Source organism: Nelumbo lutea, chromosome 1 (assembly GCF_056320005.1).
Source record: "Nelumbo lutea isolate HS-2025 chromosome 1, American lotus-T2T, whole genome shotgun sequence".
Classification (NCBI taxonomy): domain Eukaryota; kingdom Viridiplantae; phylum Streptophyta; class Magnoliopsida; order Proteales; family Nelumbonaceae; genus Nelumbo; species Nelumbo lutea.
Genome location: NC_142684.1, coordinates 30821120 through 30845681, shown reverse-complemented (window position 1 = coordinate 30845681; position 24562 = coordinate 30821120). Strand labels below are relative to the sequence as shown.

General features: G+C 37.8%; 1 protein-coding gene across 1 annotated transcript; it reads right to left on the bottom strand.

Annotated features, from left to right (window-relative positions):
* Nucleotides 1-6454: 6454 nt before the first annotated feature.
* Nucleotides 6455-7560, bottom strand: LOC148874147 (small ribosomal subunit protein uS13c-like). The gene is made up of 3 exons (XM_088966649.1): nucleotides 7131-7560; nucleotides 6825-7049; nucleotides 6455-6713 (listed from the first exon to the last, which is right to left on the bottom strand). Exons 1-3 carry the CDS (start codon nucleotides 7245-7247, stop codon nucleotides 6546-6548), a joined length of 510 nt encoding a protein of 169 aa, XP_088822775.1. The 5' UTR covers nucleotides 7248-7560; the 3' UTR covers nucleotides 6455-6545.
* Nucleotides 7561-24562: the final 17002 nt, after the last annotated feature.

The following is a 24562-nucleotide window of genomic DNA, read 5'->3' as shown; positions in this document are numbered from 1 at the left end:
CTCGTTTATTCTCAGATATTTATAAAGTTTAGAAGGAGATCACGACATGTGCATGGGAATGTTCATGGCTGACGTGTCTTCCTTATGTACAGAAAATGAATGGGCGGGCGGTTCTTTCTTCATCATGCTGTGCTCCTTGTGGGCTTCTACTGGCACTGTGGGCTGGCCCCCAGGCTGGTTAGGGGTATGGGCCTGAGGTGCCATTTGGGCTGGCGCCTCAACAACTCGCCCCTCCTTCAAAACAACCTTGTCCTCAAGGTTGAAGCCTGGAAACATCTTCTTGAGATTGTCAGTCTTCCCAGGATGCATCCTCCTCGGCAGGTGCTTCCAAACCACCAAAGCTTTCTTGTGAATTGTTTTACCCCTTTTTACCCACCTTAGATCTCAAACCACCATCGGCTAAGGCTGCAGGCATCCGTCCTCATCAAACTCAGGTAATGTGGGGCTAGCATCCATCTGAGATCCTATGCTCTTCTTTAGTAGGGAGACATGAAAAACGGGGTGGATGCGAGAGGAGGGAGGAAGGTCCAATCTGTACGCCACCTCCCCTACTCGGCCCATTATTCGAAAAGGCCCAAAAAACCGAGGTGCAAATTTAGGCCACTTCCGATGGGCTACTGACACTTGGCGGTAGAGCTGCAGTTTCAGAAACACAAACTCCCCTTCCTGGTAGGTCACCGGCCTGTGCTTCTTGGCATGCTGGGCCTTCATCTGTTGCTGGGCCCGGGTCAAATGCTCCTTCAGAGACTTCAGGACTTCATCTCTCTGTTGTAGTTTTTCTTCAACCTCCACCACTGCTGTAGAACCAATTTCATAGGGTGCCTTAAATGGGCTCATCACCAGCGACGAATGATAAGTGGTATTGTACCACAGCTTGTCCCATGATAGCCAAAGCATCCACTGTTTAGCCCTTTCCCCTGTGAAGCACCTCAAATAAGTTTCCAAACTCCTATTAACAACTTCAGACTGACTGTCGGCTTGTGGGTGGTAACTGGTGGTGTGGTTCAGCTGAGTCCCCTAGGCTTTGAAATATTCAGTCCAGAAGCGGCTCATTAAGGCCGGGTCCCTATCCGTCACAATGGACCGGGGGGTTCCATGAAGTCGGGTCACCTCCTTCACAAAGGTGTGTGCTACCTGGGCCACTGTTTATGGGTGCGCCAGCCCAACAAAATGGCTGTATTTGGTTAATCTGTCCACTACTACCATGATCACTGATTTACCCATGGATATTGGGAGTCCTGTGATGAAATCCATGGCGATATCTTCCCATCCCTGTGCTGAAATTGGAAGGGGCTGTGCTACAAACTGCTGGATGGCCTTCTTCATCCCTGACCAAAACAAGTGCTGGCTTACCCTGCAGTAGGTCCGGAATATTCCTGAATGGCCACCCAAGGTAGAGCAGTGAAATAACTGGAGTAACTCAGGGAGAAACTTTGATTGGGCTGCAATCACTAGGCGCCCTTTAAAGAACAGATCTGGCCCCACTAAGTAGAACCCTGGGACTGTAGATCTGCTTTAGGTCTCTAAACAAGCTTCTGAATTGTTTCGTCCAGGTGGGCTTCTTCCCTGAGCCTAGCCAAGATAGGAAAATTGGGATGGTAGAGGCCCAACATGGACACTTCATGGCTGCGGGACAGAGCATCCGCTGCCTTGTTCATTGCGCCGGGCTTGTACTCCACCTGGTAGAAACCCCAACAACTTATACAACCACTTCTGCTGATCTGGGTTGTGCACTGGTTGTTCTAACAAGTGCTTGAGGTTTTGGTGATCAGTACGGATGACGAAGGAGTAACCCAACAGATAAGATCGCCACTTTAATACCAAGAGAACAACCGCCATCAACTCTTTATCATAGGTAGACTTCAGCTGGGCTTGGATAGACAACGCTTTACTGAAGTAGGCAATGGGTCTTCCCTGTTGCATAAGGGCTGCTCCCACCCCGGACTTAGATGCATCACACTCTACTACGAACTCTTGAGAAAAATCCGGTAAGGCGAGAATGGGTGGTGTGGACAGGGCCTGTTTGAGAGCCTGGAATGCGGCTTGGACCTGGCCATCCCAAAGAAATGCATTCTTTTTGAGTAGCTGGGTCAGTGGACCGGCTATCAGGCCGTAGTTCTTTATAAGCCGTCTATAGTAACTGGTTAGGCCCAAGAACCCCCTGAGGGCCCGTATAGAATCTAGAATGGGCCAGTTAACCACGGCTGCAATCTTATCAGGGTCAGCTCTAACCTGGCCTTGAGAGACAATATGGCCCAAGTAGTGCACCTCCGTCTGGCTGAATAGGCATTTGTCTTTCTTGGCGTAAAGCCGATGCTGCCTCAAGACCCCCGAAGTAATTTTCAGATGAACCGCCTGAGGTAGGGCCGAAATATATCATTCATTAGAGCTTGAAAAGTGGACGGAGCATTGGTTAGTCCGAAGGACATAACCAGGAATTCATAGTGCCCGTCGTAAGTCCGGAATGCCGTTTTCGGTACATCCTCCCGGTGAACCCGGATCTGGTGGTACCCAGCCATCAAGTCTAATTTGGAAAACACCTAATTCATCCAACAACTTGTCGATAACTGGTATGGGAAATTTGTCTTTTACCGTAATACGGTTCAAGGCCCGATAGTCAACACAAAATCTCCATATGCCGTCTTCCTTTTTTACTAACAGGACGGGTGAGGAAAATGGGCTGGAACTAGGCTGTATCATTCCCTTTTTCTTCAAATCAGCTACAATGTCCTCAGTTTCAGACTTCTGAAAATGGAGATAACGGTACGGTTTTACATTGGCCGGACTTGCCCCTGGCAAGAGGGAAATCTTATGGTCTTGGTTCCGTTTCGGAGGGAGGTCCATGGGTTCTTGGAAAACATCTTGGTAAGCCTGCAGTAGTATGGATAACTCTATGGGATTCCCTCCTGGGCCTACTGAACCTGTTGGATGGTTGAGTGTAGGCCCCACTGGGTTGCCTCCCAAATAGAGAATGACAGGTGGGGAGGAATGGTGGCTTGGTTTGATTGTTAAGTTGAATTCTTCTTGCAATGGGGGCCCCGAATCGAAGCCTTGGAGAGTGCAACTTTGCCCGTCTACTGTGAAAGTCATGGTCAGACGGGCCCAATCACAAGTTATTGGCCCAACTGTCGAAGCCACTGGATGCCCAAAATCACATCGGGCCCCCTTAACTCCAACGGGTGAAGGTCGGCTTGGAGTATGTGCCCTTGCACCTTCATCACAACTGATTTTGTGTCCATTGGCTACATGGACAGAGAAAGACGGTACGGGCTCCACCGCTAAGTGGAGCTGGTCAGCTAGCTGCTTTGCCACAAAATTTAAAGAGCTCCCGCTATCCACCAATATAGCCACCGGGCTGCCTCCAATCACTGCTCTGAGCCTCATGATTCGAGGTAAGGAAGAGCCAGGCAGGGCATGGAGGGAGGTCTCTAGCCCCTACTCTATAGACTCCTCATCGACTTCCGGGATCCCATCTACAACTGCGAGACCCTCCTCAAGATCCTCCGACTCTAATAGGAGAAGTTGGGGTTTCTTGCAATGGTGCCTGGGTCCGAATTTTTCATCACAGTTATAGCAGAGTCCACGTTCGCGACGTGACTGCATCTCCGCCCAAGAGAGATGCCTAAGGGGTAAATCATTTGGTCCAACCGGCCTAGTTGGACCCGGTTCAGTTTTGATCAAAGGATTCTTGAGGATTGGTTCGGCCAAGGCTGGTTTAGTTACCCGTCTAAGCTTGTTCAGTCTTTCTTCATGCAAGCGGACTAAGTGGACCGCCGCATTAACGGTGACCGGTTGCAGGGCCTTTACTTCATACCGGATCTCATCCTTCAAACCCCCTAAGAAGGCTCCCACCAACGCCGATTCAGGCAACCCGTAAACCCGAGAAGCCAACCTCTCAAACTCGTCCTAGTACTCCCCACTGTCCCCATTTGTTTTAGTCTCGACAGAGCCTCATCAAAGTTCTCAAACCTTGATGGTCCGAAACAGTGACAGATGGCCTCTGTAAATTCCGTCCACCCAATCTGAGGGTTAGAACGTCGATACCACTGGAGCCACTAGATGGCCTCCCCTTCCAAATGGATCGAAGCCATCGGTACACGTGGGAAACACCAACTTGGCCATCCTTTCGAATCCGGAACTTGCGTGCGAGTGGCTAGAGTGACTAGAGACTTCGTTATCACCTTCGCACAGGTTGGATTGGGACAAACTCTAGAACTGGCTGGCTGCCACCAAAATGGAATCCTTCAAATCCCTCATCTCCCCGAACACCTTGTGAAGCTCTTCTTCAACCTTGTTGATTCGACCCTCCATTGCTGAGGATCTCGTGTTCGTCATCTCTCTCCCAGGTCTGCCCTACTCGTTTATTCTCAGATATTTAGAAAGTTTACAAGGAGATCACGACACGTGCATGGGAATGTTCATGGCTGACGTGTCTTCCTTGTGTACAGAAAACGAATGGTTAAGCGGTTGTCTTTCTTCATCATGCTATGCTCCTCGTGGGCTTCTACTGGTAGTGTGGGCTGGTTAGTGGTATGGGCCTGAGGTGCCACTTGGGCTGGGGCCTCAACAGAGGCTCTTAGTGTGAAAACAGCTACTTGTGCAACTCTTTAAAAGAAAAGACCAAATTGGTGTTGATCCCCACATATTTCCCCCCCTCCCCCCTTTTGATAATGGAAGAGTAAAGAACCTACTTATCATTTACTAATCTCCTATTCCTTTAATTGAATTGATGTGAAGGTAGCTTATCGAGTAAAACTTGGGAATCAGTAGCAATCAATTGAAGGGGTGGAGCTGTTCAAGTTTCCCACCAAGGGTTAACCAAATAAAATTAAATTATGATGGATGTAGCATGAGGAACTCAGGACCTTAAGGCATTGGTGGGGCATATAGGGATGGGCATGGATCCATATTAGCAACATACTCCAAGCTAGTTTGGTCATGGGTTTCCTAAAAGGGCTGAACTGCTAGCAGCATTACAAGGACTAAGGGTGACCAGATCACTTAGCCTTAAAAGCATAATTGTGGATAAGGACTCAAAGGTGGTAATGGATTGGTTGAGAGGAAATACCCAAGGTCTATGGCAGAATCAACACGTCATCAGAGAGATAAGACACCTGGCATGGGAGATGGGGGTTCAAAGGCGCAGCAAATAGCTTGGACAATGGCTTAGCCAAACAAGGGGTAAAATGGATTATTTGGGCTCAATTGTAATATAAATAGAAAACTGGGTTAGGTGGCTACTTGCCAGCCCACAAATATGGATACTTGGTATGTTTTTTTGATGAATATGGATGCTTGGCATGTTGTACATATATTATTCTTTCTTGAATCTAATAAAGTTCAACAGTTACCTATCTGGAAAAAGACTCATCTACATGCCTCTTCTTCATTATCATATACAAGAACTACATTGGATGGACAAAGAAACGCAAATGTGTATATTGGCTCATAAAAGAGCAAGACTTGAGACTTCTGTGCCACTCTCTCTATCTATATAGCAGTAACCCAGCCCAAGAGAAAATTAAATAAAAGACTCAAAATCCAAAGTAGACTTAGAGGTTGTTTGGTACCATTGTTGTTTCTACCTGAAACATTTTGGGTTGATCAATATAAATTGGCATACAACTGTTACCTGTGGCTGTTTATAGCTGTTTGAAGAAATGTCAAATTTTTGTTCCTTGCTCCAGGCAGGGGGGAGTCTAAAGATTCTGGCTGAAGTGACTCTCATGTGTGATGTGACAACACATATCTCTCACTAATTTGTATTATTCATCAACCCAAAATGTTTTAGGTAGAAACAGCAACGGTACCAAATAACATCTTAATTAAAAGGACAATAAAGAAAAGAACATTTATAGATCTTCTTATATTTATCTTTATGCTTGAAGAGCATTGTATATGAAAAAGCAGGTGATACAATTATACACATACATGGGTTACTTGGAAAATAACATAGACAGTGAAGCCATCAAAAGGAGATAAATATTTGTTTATCAGATGGAGATAACTATTTGCCTCACAAATTAAGACCATTGGAAAATTTTCATGTACCAAATGTCTATAACTTTATGTTTAAGGACTGCACATTTTGTCATTGATCAACTACTTGAACAATACCATTTACAGCCAGGACAGTCACTGGCAGGATTTTGAGGCATGGATGTGCAAGAAGAAATAACACATGGTATTCAACATTTGTGAAAATAGAGAATATAATTGGTTACAAATAAGAGTTCAGGCTGCCCAAGATAACAATGGAAAATGATCTGGAGATGCCACCATGAGTTTGAAAGCATATTCAACCAAAAATAAATAAATAAGTTATTTCAAGTACCCGTCAGATTCCAAATTCACATGCCCTCATCAAGGGAAAAAGCATATACACTATTGAGTCAGGATAGAAATAATCTACAGAACCTAGTTATGAACATCCATCAAAACGAAAGACACTTAATTTAATAAAACAATTTAATCCATATATTACTAAAAATTAATATTGAGCAGTAACCCAAACAAATTAAGGAACTAGAAACACAACCCGGTTCTCAACGAGGGGCCTTCTTCTTTCCTGCAATAGCGACCCTCTTACCCTTCAGCGTTCGGCAGTTGTTCTTCGTGTGTTGTCCTCTGCAAGGCAATCCCTTTTGATGTCTTGTCCCTCTATAGCATTGAATCTCTATCAACCTCCTGATTCTGAGTGCATTAAAACGCCTCTGGAACTCAAAACCCAGAAACCCACTTAATAATAATAATAATAAACCAAAGAGTGGGAGTAGACAACAGAGATGAAATAGAGAGGGGGGAAGGGGGAGAATTAGAATTACCAGGTCACCTTCAATCTCGTACTTGGAGACTTCTTCACGAAGGGTTGTGAGTTCCTCTTCGGACAAGTTTTTGGTGATCTTGTTCTCCATGTTGAGGTCGCAGAGGATCTGACGAGCTCTGGTGCGGCCAATACCGTAAATATACTGGAGAGAATACTCGATTCGCTTGTTGTTTGGGATCTCAACTCCTCCAACACGAGCGCATTGGATGCTCAGACCACGATACTACAAAAATTTAAAGAAAAAGACGAAAAAAACGAACAAACAAACCAGAACTGAGGAAGAAGAAGAAGAGGAAATGGGTACCTTTGGGGGTGTTGAATTGGGGAAATAGATAGCGCTGCAGTGTGAATTAGATGGGCTCCCTCCCTTACAGAGCATCGAAAGTGAAGGTACAACAGGCATAGCCAGAGCTTGAGCCATTTCTTCTTGTGCTTGCAGTCTATTGCTTGATTGCTTCTATCGCTGTGTGGGTGAGTAAAGGGGCGCTCTTCGACCGCTCTATTCCAGCTTATCCTTTGTTTTGAAGGTGATCACAGACCCGCCCCAGTCGGACAATGACAATGTACTTACCCCATGCTCGGACCCGGACTAACGTGATTCCGTGAATCTCGGCATGAAATGGAAGTCCCCCACACATACTTTGGAATTGGGATCTGCCCCTCATATATCGCATCGCACACCAGAATTCAGATCCCCCCCCCAACGTCCACACATCCCTGCCGTATATTGAAATCTCCCGATGATATATCAGAAATGATAATAACATAATAGGAGATGTTTCCGATACACGGCAGGAAAATGTGGACATTGTGGGGCGCCCTCCTGTGGGATGGAGATGTGAATTCTTCACACCAACCTCAAGGCACATTTCACTGTTCATTGGGAACATTTCCCATGAATAATAATATAAAAGTTGGTAAGATGTTCCCCATACATGATGGGATGTGCCTATGAGGTAAAAATCAAAACTTCATAATTTGAGTTGGGATCTCCTACAGATCCCCACCTGTGCAAGCATGGGAATGGAGTCCCACCTTGAAAATATCTCTTTATTAATTTAACATATATGAGAGATATTCTGATGGATAACTAGATGCTATGTGAGCAGAATTTTTGCTTGTAGGAGATCCTAACTCCATAAATTATTGAATAAAATATGCATTACTGCCATGCATTTTAGGTATTACTCCTAAACTTTCATTTGCAACAAAGACCCCAGTTAACCTTGAAAAATCCAAGATCCTCCCAAAGTCCATAGTTTTTAGTCACCAGACACCATCTAACAAATTTATGTGCTAGTCCATCGATATGTCTTTTAAAATGTAAACAGGACATTTGGCCATGTGACCCAATAATATTGTTGGCATCATTCAACATATGCCTCCATCTCCAAGGTGAATGTGGCATTAAACCTTATATGTGTCTAAGGGTGTCAATGGACCAATTTTGGATTGGATCAGTTCAGTTCAAAATCAATTTGGACAAACTGGATGGACCAACAAGACATATTAGATTGGACCTGGTCCGTCCGTAACAAATTTATATTAGATTGGGTTGGATTAAGCTAATATCTAATCCATTAACATAAGATATGAATATATGTCAATGGATCGGGTTTGGGTTGAAATCAATCTAAATCAAAATAAATTTAAACAGATTGGGCAGTCCAAACATTGAATTGAACCGGTCCAAATTGATCCAAAACATTCATTGGATTGGATTGGACCTGGTCCATTTATAATGGACTCACATTGGACTGGATCGGATTGGACCAAATCCAGTTCAACTGACACCCCTACATGTGTCTAACGACCAACAAGCAATCACCTTGAACCTGAATATATAGTTGTGATCTCCACTGCCAAAAGTAAAGCTCGCATTTCTATTGTTTCTGGGTGCAACATTTCAATGCAACGATCTCTTGCAAATGAGAAATTTCCCTTGATTATCAATGGCCACATAGACCATTGCTCCAAGCCCCAACTAAAAAGCACCTAGACATCCACTCCGTGTGTCACCATTGGCGGAAGATCTTGTGCAGCAACATGATTTGTGACAGTAGGATCGCCCCAAAATTGCAAATCTTTCATGGATCTAAAGCACTAGTGCACTTACACACAGCAAATGAACTCCAGTTTGGTCCTTAAAGTTAGTAGATATGATCAAGGTTCAAAATATCGATACGCCCTACCAGTGTATCGGGTGATTCGATACCTTTTTTTTTACTTGTTTTATTTTCTTTCAAAACCGGTTCAAGGGGGCCGGTTTAGGACTTCTCCACCCCCTGAACTGGTCAGACCCTGATACATCCACTGTAGGGGCGTATCGGAGGGGTCCCAGAACAATATGTATCGGCCGATATGGGTCAATACATGTTGATACTTTGAAACTTGGATATGATCAAATATTTTTGCCAAGTGCACTGTTAGAATGAGTTGTCCTTTGTAAATATGGTAGTTAGTTTCGTGATTATAGGAATCTGATTAGTTGACCAAATCTTGTATATTAATATTTGTATAGTTGCCTTAGAATAAGATTATTTCCTATGTAAGATGTAATTACACCTATATATTTCCTCCAAAAAAGAGAATAATATAATACAAGAGAAAAACTTTTGTTTGTAAATGCCATTGTTGTGCAACATGGTATCAGAGCGTTGCTAATAGAATTTGCTCGAACATGAATCTCGTATTTCTTTCTTTTGAAACTAGTAAACAATGGCTAGTCAAATATCAAGCCCCCAAACAACTACCTCCATCATCCCAACTTCATCTTACAAACAAACACCACCGATTATTATCCGCCAAGACAATTTTGTATTTCCTACCAGTATCATACTAAATGAAACCAATTACCCGTTATGGTCTCAACTTATGGAGATGCACATTGGAGCTCGCAACAAATCTGGATATCTTACCGAAGAAGTGAAAAAACCCAAGGTTGAAGATCCTACCTTCACAACCTGGATTATTGAAAATCAAACAGTAAAAAGTTGCCTTATTGACTCCATGAGTCCCTTGATGATGCAGCGATTCATTTGACTTTCCACAGCCAAGGAAATTTGGGAGGCTCTGTCAAAAACCTTCTATGATGGATCAGACAAAACTCGCCTTTTTGAGTTAAATCAAAAATCTTTCTCTACCAAACAAGATGGTAGACCCTTGTCAACGTATTACAATGAACTTATTGCTATCTTTCAGGAGATTGATCATAGAACTGCCTCTCAAGAAGGAACAGTTGAAGGAGTAGTACAATTGCATTCAGCCATGACTAGGCTTTGAGTTCATAGTTTTCTAAGTGGACTTGATTCTAAATTTAATCAAGTTCGTGGAGAAATCTTACGAAAAGATCCAAAACTTGACTTGGAGAGTGTGTATGCATATGTGAGGTGGGAGCATCAACAAAGACAGACAATGGGGGGCTCTCGCTCAATTTCTGAACATTCTACCATGCTGGCTTGTCAAACCCAACAAGGATCATCTAGATCAACGAAGAATCGTAATAATAAATCAGATGGAAAATCTAACAATTTTGTTTGTGATCATTGTGATGAATCAGGTCACTCAAAACAAAGATGTTATGAAATTATTGGCTATCCTGAGTGGTGGGATTTTTCAAAAAAGCCAAGGAAGAAGATTACAGGAAAAGCTATGGTGACAGCTATGAATGAAGTTTAGTCTACCATTGAAGACAAATAGCAACCCACAACTAATGCCACTACAGCTAATGTTGCTCACCCAAGTATTGTTGGTAAGGCAAATATATTCTCTACAACTTCTATGAATGGTACTTGGATTATTGATACAGGTGCATCCGATCATATGATTAGAGACTCTAGTCATCTACAATACATTAGTTCACCTTCCCAATCCTTTATATCTACAACTAATGGTAGTACATCTCCTATTACTAGAGTCGGATTTGTCGTCTTGTCTAACACTCTCACATTGAATTCAGTTCTGGTTGTACCAAGTCTTGAATGAAATCTTTTGCCGGTCGGCCAAATTACCTCTGCTCTTAATTGTACTATAACTTTTTGGCCTTCATTTTGTGTTTTCCAAGATATTCTGATGCAGAAGATTCTTGGTTATAGTGTTAAACGTGGTAAATTCTATTACTTGGAATTCACAAAAAATGAAGGACAGAAATTCAGCCATGTATATAAAACTAGAAGTGAAGATAAAGATCGAGCAATCATATGGTTATGGCACCGGCAAGTGGGACATCTTTCTTTTGGATATCTTAAGAAATTACAACCGCATCTTTTTTCAGTTTTAAATGATTCAGATTTTCATTGCAATGTTTGTGAATTGGCCAAAAACCATCATATTTCTTATTTACCAAGTTTGAATAAAAGTTCAGAACCTTTTTTAATTATACACTCTGATGTATGGGGACCTGCTAAAATTCCCTCTCTCAAAAGCTCGTTATTTTGTTATGTTTATAGATGAATGTATGAGAATGACTTGGGTGTCTTTACTTCATAGAAAAAGTGATGTTTTTACAGCATTTTAGGGATGTCATCGTATGGTGGGTACTCAGTATCAGAAACAGATTTGTACATGGCAAACCAATAATGCCATGGAGTTTATAGATACATCTGTTCAAACGTATCTAACTCAATATGGGATTCGACATCAGACTTCTTGTACCTATACTCCACAGCAAAATGTGTTAGCGGAGAAAAGGAATAGACAAATACTGGAAGTGATTCATGCCTCACTATTTGGAATGAACATGCCTAGGTTCTATTGGGGAGAGGCGGTCAAATCTGCTATATACTTAATTAATCGGTCACCCTCTAGAGTGTTGGAATTTCATACACCTCAAAAAAAAAATGCAGTCCTTACTTTCTATTCCACATCTTCCGAATCTTGAACCTAGAGTTTTTGGTTGTACTGTCTATGTTCACATTCCAAAAGTTTTGCAAACTAAATTTGATCCATGTGCAAAACGTTGTGTTTTTGTTGGTTATTCAGATTTTCAGAAAGGATATCGATGCTATGATCCTCAAACCAATAAACTACATATGACTTTGGATGTATCTTTTCGGGAATCTGAACCATATTATTCGGACGAAGTTTCAACATTTTCCCTTCAAGGGGAGAGTTCAAGTGAAGGAAAAGTGTCACAATAAGGTAGCAGAGATGAGTTCTTAGAACTAGAAGCAATACATGAAAGGCTTGAGAGAAGTAACACTCATGAGGAGTTACTAGAGAGTATAGAGTTGCCTATGTTAACACCATTAATTGAAGAATCAACTCAGAATGTTGAACCTCAGGTAATCTCGAATCCCATATCTAATGATTCTTGTGAAATACATGATTCTTGTGAGACACCTGTCATATCTAATGAATCTCTTGCTCCTCAAGAAAACTTAGTTCCAAGATATTCTCAAAGATCAAACAAGGACATTCCAAAGAAACAATATGAACATGATCCCAAAGCCAATGTGAAATATCCAATCAGTAATTATGTCTCTAATCATAGATTGTTTGAATCATATGCACTTACTATTAACCAATTATCCAATGTATCTATTCCCAGTAGTGTGCAAGAAGCTTTGACAGATCCAAATTGGGCCAAGGCAATCAACGAAGAGATGGAAGCTTTGCAGAAGAACTCTACGTGGGAACTTGTCTCACTACCCGAAGGAAAGAAAACAATTGGATGTAGATGGGTGTTTACTGTGAAACTTAATGCAGATGGAAGCATTGATAGATATAAAGCGAGGTTGGTCGCAAAGGGGTATACACAAAGATATAGGGTGGATTATCAAGAGACATTTGCACCAGTAGCCAAACTGGATACAATTCGCATTCTTATATCCATAGCAACAAATCAGGAGTGGCTTCTGCCACAATTTGATGTTAAGAACGCGTTTCTCAATGGGGATTTAGAAGAAGTGTACATGGAGCTGCCATCGGGTGTGAAATGTAGTTCCCTATGTAGAAACAAAGTTTGCAAATTGAAAAAATCGTTATATGGGCTCAAACAATCTCCAAGAGCCTGGTTTGGAAGGTTCACCTCTGTAATGAAGGCATTCGGTTATAAACAAAGTAGTTTAGACCATACTTTATTTATAAAGCATAGGAAGGGAAGGTAACAGTTTTAATCGTGTATGTTGACGATATAGTCTTGACAGGAGATGATCCAGAAGAGACGAAATTGTTACAAGAATATTTGGCTACTGAGTTCGAAATGAAGAGCCTTGGACAACTTAAATATTTCTTAGGAATTGAAATAGCAAGATCAGAACGAGGGATTTTCCTCTCACAACGAAAATATGTGCTAGATCTTTTGATTGAAACCGGAATGCTTGCTTGCAAACCAGCAACAACACTTATAAAAGTGAATCACATGCTCGGAATTTTTCCAGATCAAGTCCCAATAGACGTGGGTTGTTATCAACGGTTAGTTGGTAGATTAATTTATCTATCTCATATGAGACCAGACATAGCCTATGTTGTCAGTGTTGTAAGCCAATTTATGCATGCGCCGAGTGAAGAACATATGAATGCAGTGAACCGAATTCTAAGGTACTTGAAGGGTGCTCCAGGAAAGGGTCTATTATTCTCAAAAAATGATGTCTCAAGCATTGAGGGATACACGAATGTCGATTGGGCAAGAGATTAAACAACCATAAAATCCACATCTGGTTACTTCACTTTCATTGAAGGTAATCTTGTTACTTGGAGAAGCAAAAAGCAAAAGGTAGTTGCAAGGTCGAGTGCAGAAGCTAAATTCCGAGGTATGGCTCATGGTGTTTGCGAGTTATTATGGATTAAGGATGTTCTCAAAGATTTAGGGATTGAATATGCAAAACCGATGAATCTTCACTGTGATAATAAGACATCCATTGAAATTGCACAGAATCCTATACAGCATGACCGCACCAAACATGTTGAGGTTGATCGTCATTTTATCAGAGAGAAGTTAGATCAAAAGCTCATACGGTTTCCGTTTGTCAATTCAGAAAATCAGCTAGCTGATATACTTACAAAAGTTGTATCAAGAAAGGTGTTCCATGAGATAGTTAACAAGTAGGGCATGATAAACATATATGCTCCAAGTTGAGGGGGAGTGTTAGAATGAGCTGTCCTTTGTAAATATGGTAGTTAGTTTCATGATTATAGGAATCTGATTAGTTGACCAAATCTTGTATATTAATATTTGTATAGTTGCCTTAGAATAAGATTATTTCCTATGTAAGATGTAATTACACCTATATATTTCCTCTAAGAAAGAGAAGAATATAATACAAGATGAAGGCTCACCTGTATGTCTTAACCAACTATGATGTAGTTAATCTATATATCCAATTAGTTATTTGTATAGAATTATTGATAAAAAAAAAGTTATCTATATAAAATAATAAAGATAAACCTTTAGCTTTATTATTCAAAGTTTATTTTTTTGTCCTGGACTCTTTGGCTTATAAGTTCAATCATATGCAAAAAAACATATGGAAATAATTCAGCAACAATATCTGAGGGCTCGACTACATAATCTGCAAGTGATTCATAATAGGAAGTTTGCTTCATGGTTTAAGGACCATATGAGTAATAAATTTTATCAACTTCTCCTTGTGCAAACATTTAGTGATATTGGTTTAAAACTATTCCATACATAATATCCTTCTAATCTTGTACAAGTTTTAGAGTTGCATTTGCATAGAAAAGCAAATGAGCAACTACCAAATAGTTTAATTGGTGATCATTGCTCAACAACAAAGAGATACCAAGGAGTTAATATAAATGGCTTCAGGTACCACACCAAGTATCACGATGAAGATAAAAGGACTCAAAATAGTGGTGTGGTTATGATTGCAAAAACATCAAGTTTTTCTAGTACAAGAGATAAAAACCTTGTTTTAGATGTTGCATATTATGGTGTTTTAACATATATCAATGAAATGGATTATTATGAGCAACTAAAGTTGTTGTTGTTTAAATGTGATTGAATTGATATTACTAAAGGTAGAGGATTAAGGGTTGAAGACTTTGGATTCACAAGTGTGAACCTAAGTTGATGGTTGTCTACAGATGAACCATTTGTGTTGGCCACCCAAGCAGAGCAAGTTTTTTACATACAAGATCCCATTGATGAAGATTGACATGTGGTTGTCAAAACAAAACCTAGAGACTTATTTGATATGTGTGGTGAAATTGATGTAGATGATGTTGAATCATTCATACTAAAAATCCTTATAGCAATCACAACTTAGTAGACACCATCTTGCCTGTTGGGGATGGTGTTAGTTAGAACATGGAAGATGCATCAGATATAGAGTTTGACCAACTCTGGGACAAGATCCATAGTCTAGCTCCTAGTTATGATAGAGATGGTGTTGAATTAAGTGATGTTGATGGTGATACTGACCCAAATTTTGATGTTCATTATGATGAATCTTGACCCCCCATCTTTTTGCCTTTTAATAACTCAATATTTAAAGAAGCTAAATCACTAAATTTGAAGTGTTTGTTTTCTTTCTCTATTACTAATGCTTATAAATGAGACTTTATTTAAAGGCATTCGACATAATTACTCAACAATATATCTTTTTTTATTATATTGATATAATTCATATCATGTGATTGTTTTCAGCATCTTTAATTGTATGTTGCACATTTATAGTAAGTAGTATAGTATCATACCATTCTAATTCAATGATTTTATTGCTAAAAATTGTTTGAATCAGCAAAATGAGGATTCCATGTCAAAGAAGTTCAAGTCAAATGGTCAATCTTTCAACCCCAAGCCAAGAACCTCATGAAGATGCTCAACCTAGTCAGCAACCCAAGATTAACATTCCAAAGCCCCAATCTCAGCAAATAGAAGATAAGGCTTCATTACAAAGTACAAGAAGGACCCAGGGTGCTATAATGGCAACAAACGTGTGGAGCCTACCTAGTAATGAGAAGATTGACCTTGAATTTAATGAAGATGGTCAACCCATAAATAAAAATGCAAAGAGGCTAACAAGATTCTAGGGTTTCATGACATGAAATGGTAGTAAGTTGCTAATAGATGTAGAGTCTTAGAAAGATATACCGGTAAAGACAAAAGAAGAGGTTTGGAAAGTTGTTCAGGTATGGATGGAGTTGACTTTCTATTGTTCTTTTTAATATATATGTTGTTTATGAATAAATTAAACCTTTCTCATGTGGTTGTAGACAAAGTTTAAAACAAAAGAAAATGACAAGGATTTTTTATTAAAGTCTTTATCAAAGAAGTGGAGAGATTGGAAGTATAACCTGAAAAAAAAATATATTTTGATTTTGATCATCATAATGTTGATAAAGTACAAATTAGATATTATTGAGTTCATCCCCAATAATGGAAAAACATGGTGCAATATTGAAAATATGAATAAGGGAGAGTGAGTATATTAAGTATTTTAGAATTGAAATTTTTAGTTGATGGTATGATAATTTTTTATTTTATTTTATAAGTGTAGGCACAGTCTGAGACAAATAAGCTTAATTATTCAAAGCAGATAATGGGCACACAACAAACTCAAAAGGCTTTGCGAGGATTTGTGAGGAACTAATAATTAATTATATTATTTACTATTCTTTGTATTGTATTTGATATGTCTTAAATTTTATATGTTAACAAATGTACACTTTTTCACAATGATAGAGGGAAGAAATAGGACATGAGGTGTCTCATACGGAGATATTTTTCATGACACATACGAAGGACATAACTCCTGTAGATGGCAAATCAGCCGATTTGATGGTATATATGTTTAGTTCTTTAATTTGTGGAATTTTTAATTTAATATTATTAATTTTAAAATAATTCTTATAAATACATTCTTTTTGTATTGTATAGAATCAAATGCAAAATTTCACGGATTGAGACTTGGGGAGTTCAAGTGGGGCAATTGGCTCTTGCCTAGAAGATGTTTATGCTTATGTAATGGGAGAAGAACATCATGGTTAAGTACATGGGATTGAGTTGGGTCCAACTCTAACTAGTATTAGAAGTCATGATAAGTATGCGGCATTGTTGAGAGAAGCAAATGAGGCTAGAAGAAAGGTTGAGGAGCAAGCAAGATCATCCAAGGAACATGCAAAGAAGGCCAATATGGAAATGTTTACTTTAAGGGCAAACTTGTCATCCGTGCAAAATCAAATGAATGATTTTATGTCTATGATGCAGAGTAGATAGGTTTCATCTTTCAGCATCTTAGTTTATTGATGTTTCTTATATATATAATGTTATTAATAGTCTTCTTAATTTCTAAATTAGGATCCCATGTATTCATTTCAAATATGAAGACATTATTCATCTACTCCTTTCTCTGAGTTTATTGATCGCTTTTTCAACATTGAATCACAAAATATCCTGGTATATGTTATTTTATATACAACTTTAATAACTAATAAGATGTTATTTTCCATTATATTAACATATAAATGTCTCATCTACAGGAAAGTTCTGAAATTGATTTACTAAGCCTAATTGAAAACCAGAAAATTCTTTTGAAAAAAAGGAATAGTCATTAGCTCAGATCCATCAAAAGTTGTAGGGCCCCAAACGCTTGGCCAAGGATGGTATGAGGTTATGGGCTGTCTCGATATTGGCAGAACAACCAATTGTTCGTTCGTATGGATCAATTAGAATAGTTGGAACAAATATTGGGGCAAATATTCCTTGGCTATCTCTATATGTAATATATAGAATTTTGAATATAATTTTTCCAATGGGTTTTTATGTTATAATTGAGAAATCTATTTTAATTGGTTAAATGTTTTTGTTTGCATATTAAACCAGTACAACATTAAGGATTTAAATGATGGAAAATGTTTCTTAATTTCTTATTTATATAGTTTCTGTTTAATTTTGCTTTACATTCTTTTTTATATTTTCCAAGACAATTTATAATGGATTTTATATTTTCTCAATTTAGTTTGTCTGTTCAATAGATGGATTTGATTTTATTGATTTATTGTGGGTCAAGGAAAAGGAGTTGGAAAAGTTATTTCCTAAATGTTGGAGTTGTATATGAATTGGAATATTAGTACCAGTTGTCTAAATTGTGTTTTGAAGTGATATGTCTTTTATTTTTATTATTCAATGTTTACAGTAAATTTTAGATACAATTGGATGGTGCTCAATGCTCGGAGAGTTAGTCTCACACACTAAAAATCTAATTCTCTATCTTAAATTGGCTTTCGTTGCAACTTTCTTAGATGGTCTACTTCAAGCGTCTCTGTGATTATTAAGGTATGAACTATGCACATTTCTATGAACCACCCAACCATCAGTTATGGTGTCTTCTGTTTTTTATTAGGAATAGATCCATTTTTTATAGTAGTTATTCCTTAGCTTTCCAACTTTTTTTTAACCCACATTTTGGCATAGTGACAATGACAAATGTTCCAGCTGAAGGGGGTGTTAGTAACCCTATTCCAATTGTTGAAATACGACGATAACAAAATGAGATTAAATGACCTTAAGTTTCACTGTTTGTATTTATTATGCATCTTGTTTTCATATAACATATAGAAAAAAATAAATAAAATACCAAAGAGTTGACTGGATGGATTGTTTATAGGTTTTGATTCATAATTGATTTTCTCCCAAAAGAAACTTTAGTTGGGTTAATGGCAGGAGCAGTAGTATTTGTATTTCTGCAACAACTAAAAGGGTTGCTTGGGATTTGTGCACTTCACCGTTATATTGTAGAACAAAGTTGCACTTCACCAATATTAGAGGTGTGCCTCATTTTATTTTTGTAAAATTTTTGTATGTTTATACCTCGTTATGTATTTTATCTATTTTTATTTAATTTATGATCTAATGTTGTGGGTTGATCCATTTGAAGAGAGAAACTATTCTCTTGTGTAAGAAGTCTTGAAGTCCAAAACATTGCATAACTGCAAACCAGAGTTACACAGTAAACTTGCAATTAACAAAAAGATGGTTTATATTTTCAAGGTTCTCAAGGGCTACCTAAGAAACTTAAGGCACTTCTATAAAAGCACTTTTTTAAAAGTACTTTTATGAAAGCACTTCAATAAAAACATTTTTATGAAAGTAATTTTATAAGAGTACTTTTACGAAAGCATTTTTATAAAAGTATTTTTACGAAAGTACTTTTATGAAAACACTTTTACAAATGTACTTTTATAAAAGCACTTTGAAGATCTTTTAGTGTAAAACAAACAAAAGAGTTTTAAAAGACCCTAAACATGTTACATATACTAAACAAAGTGTTTTCTAAACAAATTAAATAATATATAATGTATTGAAAAGTAATGATGGTATTCAACACAACATTTGTGCTAAGAACTTTAGATTGATGAACATATAGAATTCATGTCCTTAACACTAGGCACTACAAGGTGTTAGCCATGAACCTCAAGATTGAGTTGATTAAATTTTCCTTGAACCTTGTCTTGGGGCCAGCCATAAGATGGTAATGTGGATAGAGTTGTCCAATGCTTCAGCCCCTTAAGTGACCAATGCAAGTCCCTTTTTGAATTGAAAATTTTCCACCAAACCCAACTTAAGGTCTTAAGATGCTAGCCTAACCAACCTAAAGTTAGGGATGAGCAGTCAATTCAGGGTCTTGTTGAACCAAGTGGATTTGTAGTTACTTCAAGATGAATTCATTTTATTCATAGGTTTTGGTATTGTTTTTTATTTTCAAATCAAACTCATGAGATTAAGTACTATTAAAAAATATACATTGAGAAAGTCTTATGACCATTATATAATGATTACTTCTACTAGGGCAACCTCATTTCCATCATCTTCTATTTTTTCTTTCACAGGTTCCAGTTATACAACTTCTACTAGGGAAACTTGGTTTAGTTTTAAGAGACCAAATGCTATCCATTTGGAGATACATTATAGTTGGTGTTGTTGTGGCAGTTGTAGTAAAAAACAAGGAGCCAGTAGTAGCTATCTTGAAAGAAAATCAAGCAAATATTAATTCTAGAGCAAAAGAATTGTCCATGGCTTTCTACCTAACATTTGCATGGAAAAACACCAGAGATCAATAAAGTGTATTTGAACAATTTGTTTTTGATATTATAATGATTAATATTTATATTAATATATTGAGTTTTAGATTGCATCTTTTGTTTAAGTTTTCATGTATCAATTTTCAAGTGTATTAAGTAGGTATTAAAGTGGTGGATCAATAAAGTCAGTTATAAAAAAATGTGGAAGATAACATATAAAAAAATAAAAAGAGAGATCTAAGCCAATGATCACCTCATTGTAGGCATAGCCATACATAAGGCCTAATTGGAAACTAGATATGATCTAAGCCGGCAATTCAGACTACCACTTGAAGGATCAGGGCATTTTTTGTAAAACTTGAGTCAACGGTTCAAACCACTGGCTAAAGGAGTAGGCAATTTTTTAGCAAAACCTACACAGCAAGCCAGCCTTTACGTGTACTGACCGTTCATAATTATGGTATTTATAATATATTTCAAAAATATTTATTTAATTTTTTACTTTTCCCGATGGTTTAGGGCTGCCAGTATTATAAAGGATGGTTGACAGTTCTGGAAAACCGCCGGTGGTGGCTTAAATTAATGGTCGAATTAGTATCACCTTCACTGGAAGTTTTGTATAATTGTTGTGACAGTCATGATTTTTCCTGACAATGGCTATATCAGGAAAGAAAGATCATTGGTAGAATGCTAGCAGTTTGCATCGGTGGACTCCAACCGCCGGTAAAAACATGTTATTTTAGCAATTTGACCTATTCAAAATTATCTGATTGTCAAACTAGTGACCAATCACTCTAAATGGAAAACTAAATCAATCTCCCATATTTGGTTTTAAAACACTAGAGTTTGTGCGATTTTTGGTTTGCTTGTTCTAGGTTTTGCTTTTGTTTTATTTGTTTTTGAAGTAAAATAAAATTAAAGCAAAAGGCAACAAGGGGGTGTTTAACAACATGGTTGGTTTTGTTTTTGTTCACTCCATGCATTTGAATTAATGCAAATAAAATTGCATTGCATAAACAAAGTAACTAGGAACAAAAGTTTCTTCTTGGTATGCACATGTTTTTTCACTCTAATGCACTAGGTAACCTTACTTTAGCTAAAACCCACTTGAGAATTGATGTCAAAGTCACTACAAGAAAAAAGGGTTATAGTGACAAACCAAATTCATCATTATAGATTGGAATTCCGTCACTATAAATCTATAGTGATGAACAAATGACGAAATTTCATTTGTCACTACAAGTGGCGTTACTATAAACTATAGTGATGTCACTAATGTTACGCTTATAGTGATGATTACATTCATCACTATAAATTCCTCTTATAGTAACAAATAACATATAACCATCACAATAGATATTTACCTATAATGACAAATTTTAAATCCGTCACCAATGTTAGGCCTATAGTGACAGTTACATTTGTCACTATAAATTCTTGTTACAATAACAAACAACATATGACTGTCATTATAGGTAAATGTTAGGCCTATAATAACGGTTACATTCGTCACTATAAAATCATGTTATGGTAATAAACAACATATTACCATCACTATAAACATTTACCTATAGGGACGGATTTCAAAACTTGTTACTAATTTTAGACTTATAGAGATAATTACATTTGTCACTATAAAATTTTTCTATAGCAACAAGCATGACTGTACTATCATTATAGATATTTATAGTGACAATACTCTCTATCAATATATTGTGTTTTGGATCTCTATAATAACAATCTTATTGTCACTATGGCTGCATTTGGTTGCAATGCAAATTATATTTGCACTAATGCAAATGCAAATCTGCTTTAATTTTGCATTGGCATTTGCACTTGTCTTGTTTGGTTGAAGGTGGTGCAATTAATAAAATTCGCTTGCATATGCATATGTACTGTCGACAAGATATGATTTGCGAAAAATTAAGAAAAATATGATTTGCTGCAAATTTAGAAAGATTTGATTTGATTGATTACATATTTGAATAAATTTAGGAAAGATTAGATTTGATTGATTACATATTTGAATAAATTTAGGAAAGATTAGATTTGAATAAATTTAGGAAAGATTAGATTTGAATAAAATTAGGAAAGTCATATCCTAGGATTAAGGGAAGGATTTAATCAATCCCTAATTGAGAGAGATTCTAGGAGTTTGTCTCTCCTATCTTTTCTTATTTAAGTTGTATGCTCAACATGTTTTATCAACACATTATCAATACAAAAGTTTTTTTTTTCTTCTCTCCCTCTTCATTTCTTCTTCTCTTCCTCTTTATTTTTTCACATGGTATTAGAGATTTAGGGTCTGATCATGAATTTTAAGGCCGCCATGGTTGGCTCTGATTCAACCTCTTCGGAAGCTACCAGTGGTGTGATGTCTTCGGAGGAAGGTATTCAATCAGCGACCATTTCTCTTTCTGAGAATTCTCTTCAAATTACCATTTACAAATTGAATGGAAAAAATTATCTTGATTGGTCTTAGTCCATGCGGTTGGTGATCGACGGCAAAGGGAAACCCGACTATTTGAATGGTGAAGTGAAGTAACTGCTTATTATAATGAGATGATGGTTGTTTGGCAGGAGCTAGACTTATTTGAAGAAGAATGGGAAAGTCCGAGTGACAGTGCTCGGTACAAAAAGAAGATAGAAAGAGGTTGGGTCTTTGTCTTCTTGGCCGGTTTGAATAAAGAATGAGGTTCAGGGACATATCTTAGGCTAAAAGCTCTTGCCTACTATAAGAGAAGTTTTTTCAGAAGTGCGTAGAGAAGAAGCAAGGCAGCAAGTGATGTTGAAGAATGTTAATGAAACAAAAACTGAGAATGAAGGGTCCGCTCTTGTGGCCCGAGGTACAGACGTAGACGGAGATAAACAAGGAGGAAAGCAAAGCCTTGGTGTGATCATTGTAAAAAGCCATGGCATACTTGGGAAACCTGTTAGAAGCTGCACAGAAAACCAGCAGGTTGGAAGAAAAAATCAGACAGTAACAACAAGTTAGGGGGAGATGTCCGTGTGCTTCAAGTAAGCAATTCGGATCCAAGGCAGCAATCATCCTCAAAGTCTCTTCCTTTCACAAAGGAACAAATAGAACACTTATATAAAATGTTTCAATCTCAATCGTTATGAAATTCTAACCCATCCTGCTCTCTAGCCCAGCTAGGCAATTTTTTCACTACAGCCATTGCTTATACCAAATCTAATGGCTCCTGGATATTAGATTCAGGTGCCACTGATCATATGACTGACACTTCACAATTCTTCTCTTCATATACACCCTGTGCAAGGAATCAAAATGTTAAAATTGCAAATTGTTCATTTGCTACTGTTGCTGGGAAAGGAACTGTGTCTATTTCTCCTTCTCTAAACCTTAAAGATGTTCTATATGTTCCTAACATATCATACAATCTCTTATCTGTCAACAAACTAACCCTTGATCACAATTGTCGGGTTAACTTTTTGTCTTCTTGTTGTGAATTTCAGGATTTAACATCGGGAAAGATGATTGGGGGTGCTAAACAGGATGGTGGTCTCTACCTCTTTAATAAAATCAACCTTTGGAAGACAAGACCGACAGACTTGTTTCAGCTCTATCTCTGTTTCTAGTGACAGTGAAGTTTTGTTATAGCATTATCGATTAAGACATCCTAACTTTCAATATTTAAAGCATCTATTTCCCAAGTTATTCATGAATAAAAATCATTCGGTTTTCAAGTGTGAATCTTGTGAATTAGCAAAACATCATCGTGTTGTTTTTCTGTCTCAACCATATAAAAAATCAAAACCATTTACAATGATTCACAATGATGTTTGGGGTCCTTTTAGAGTAACAATTCTTTCTAGAAAGCGTTGGTTCATTACTTATATTGATGATCATATTAGGGTCACTTGGGTTTTCCTTTTAAAAGAGAAATTTGATGCTGAAACTGTGTTTAAAACTTTCTATAACATGGTTCAAACACAATTTCAAACTCAGATTAAAATCTTTCAAAGTGATAATAGAAATGAATTTTTTAACAATGTGTTAGGGAATTTTTTGCTGAGAAAGGAATTGAACACCAAAGTTCGTGTAATAATACACCTCAACAAAATGGGGTGCCTGAAAGGAAAAGCAAACATCTCCTAGAAGTTGTTAGAGCCCTAAGTTTTCAAATAAGGTTCCTAAGTATCTTTGGGGAGAAGCCGTTTTAACAGCCACTTATTTGATTAACATACTGCCTACACGAATTTTGGATTTTAAAACACCCATATAGGTTTTCATTGACTGTTTTCTAAACTCTCAGCTAGTGACAAGCATTCCCTTAAAAATTTTTTGAAGTGTGGCCTTTGTTCATAACCATGATCCTAAACGTTCAAAACTTGATCCAAAAGCACATAAATGTATTTTTGTAGGCTACCCACTAATCAGAGAGGTTACAAATGCTTTAATCCAGTTTTGAAAATGATGTTTGTGACTATGGATGTCACATTCTTTGAAGGAACCACATACTACAAACACTCCCATCTTTAGGGGGAGAGCAACACTAGTGAAGATGGTCTTTTAGATGGTTATGATTTAATGGTTGAATTTGTCCATAATGATGTTCCTCACAACCAGTCACCGAAACAAAGTGAGGCAAAAAATACAAAATCAGTGGAAACAAATGAATTAAATATTGAAAATGAACAACCTTTGGTGATGCCATCTCAAAATGAAAAATCTGAAACAACAAAGATGCGTGTGAAACAGTATAAAGGCCTTATATATTTAAGGGAGCA

Excerpts from the sequence above, each read along its gene's own strand:
- LOC148874147 (XM_088966649.1), bottom strand. The coding sequence starts at position 7,247 with ATGGCTCAAGCTCTGGCTATGCCTGTTGTACCTTCACTTTCGATGCTC. Across the intron at positions 7,050-7,130 it reads CCAATTCAACACCCCCAAAG|TATCGTGGTCTGAGCATCCA; the intron begins GTACCCATTTCC and ends AAATTTTTGTAG. Across the intron at positions 6,714-6,824 it reads ACGAGATTGAAGGTGACCTG|AGGCGTTTTAATGCACTCAG; the intron begins GTAATTCTAATT and ends TTTGAGTTCCAG.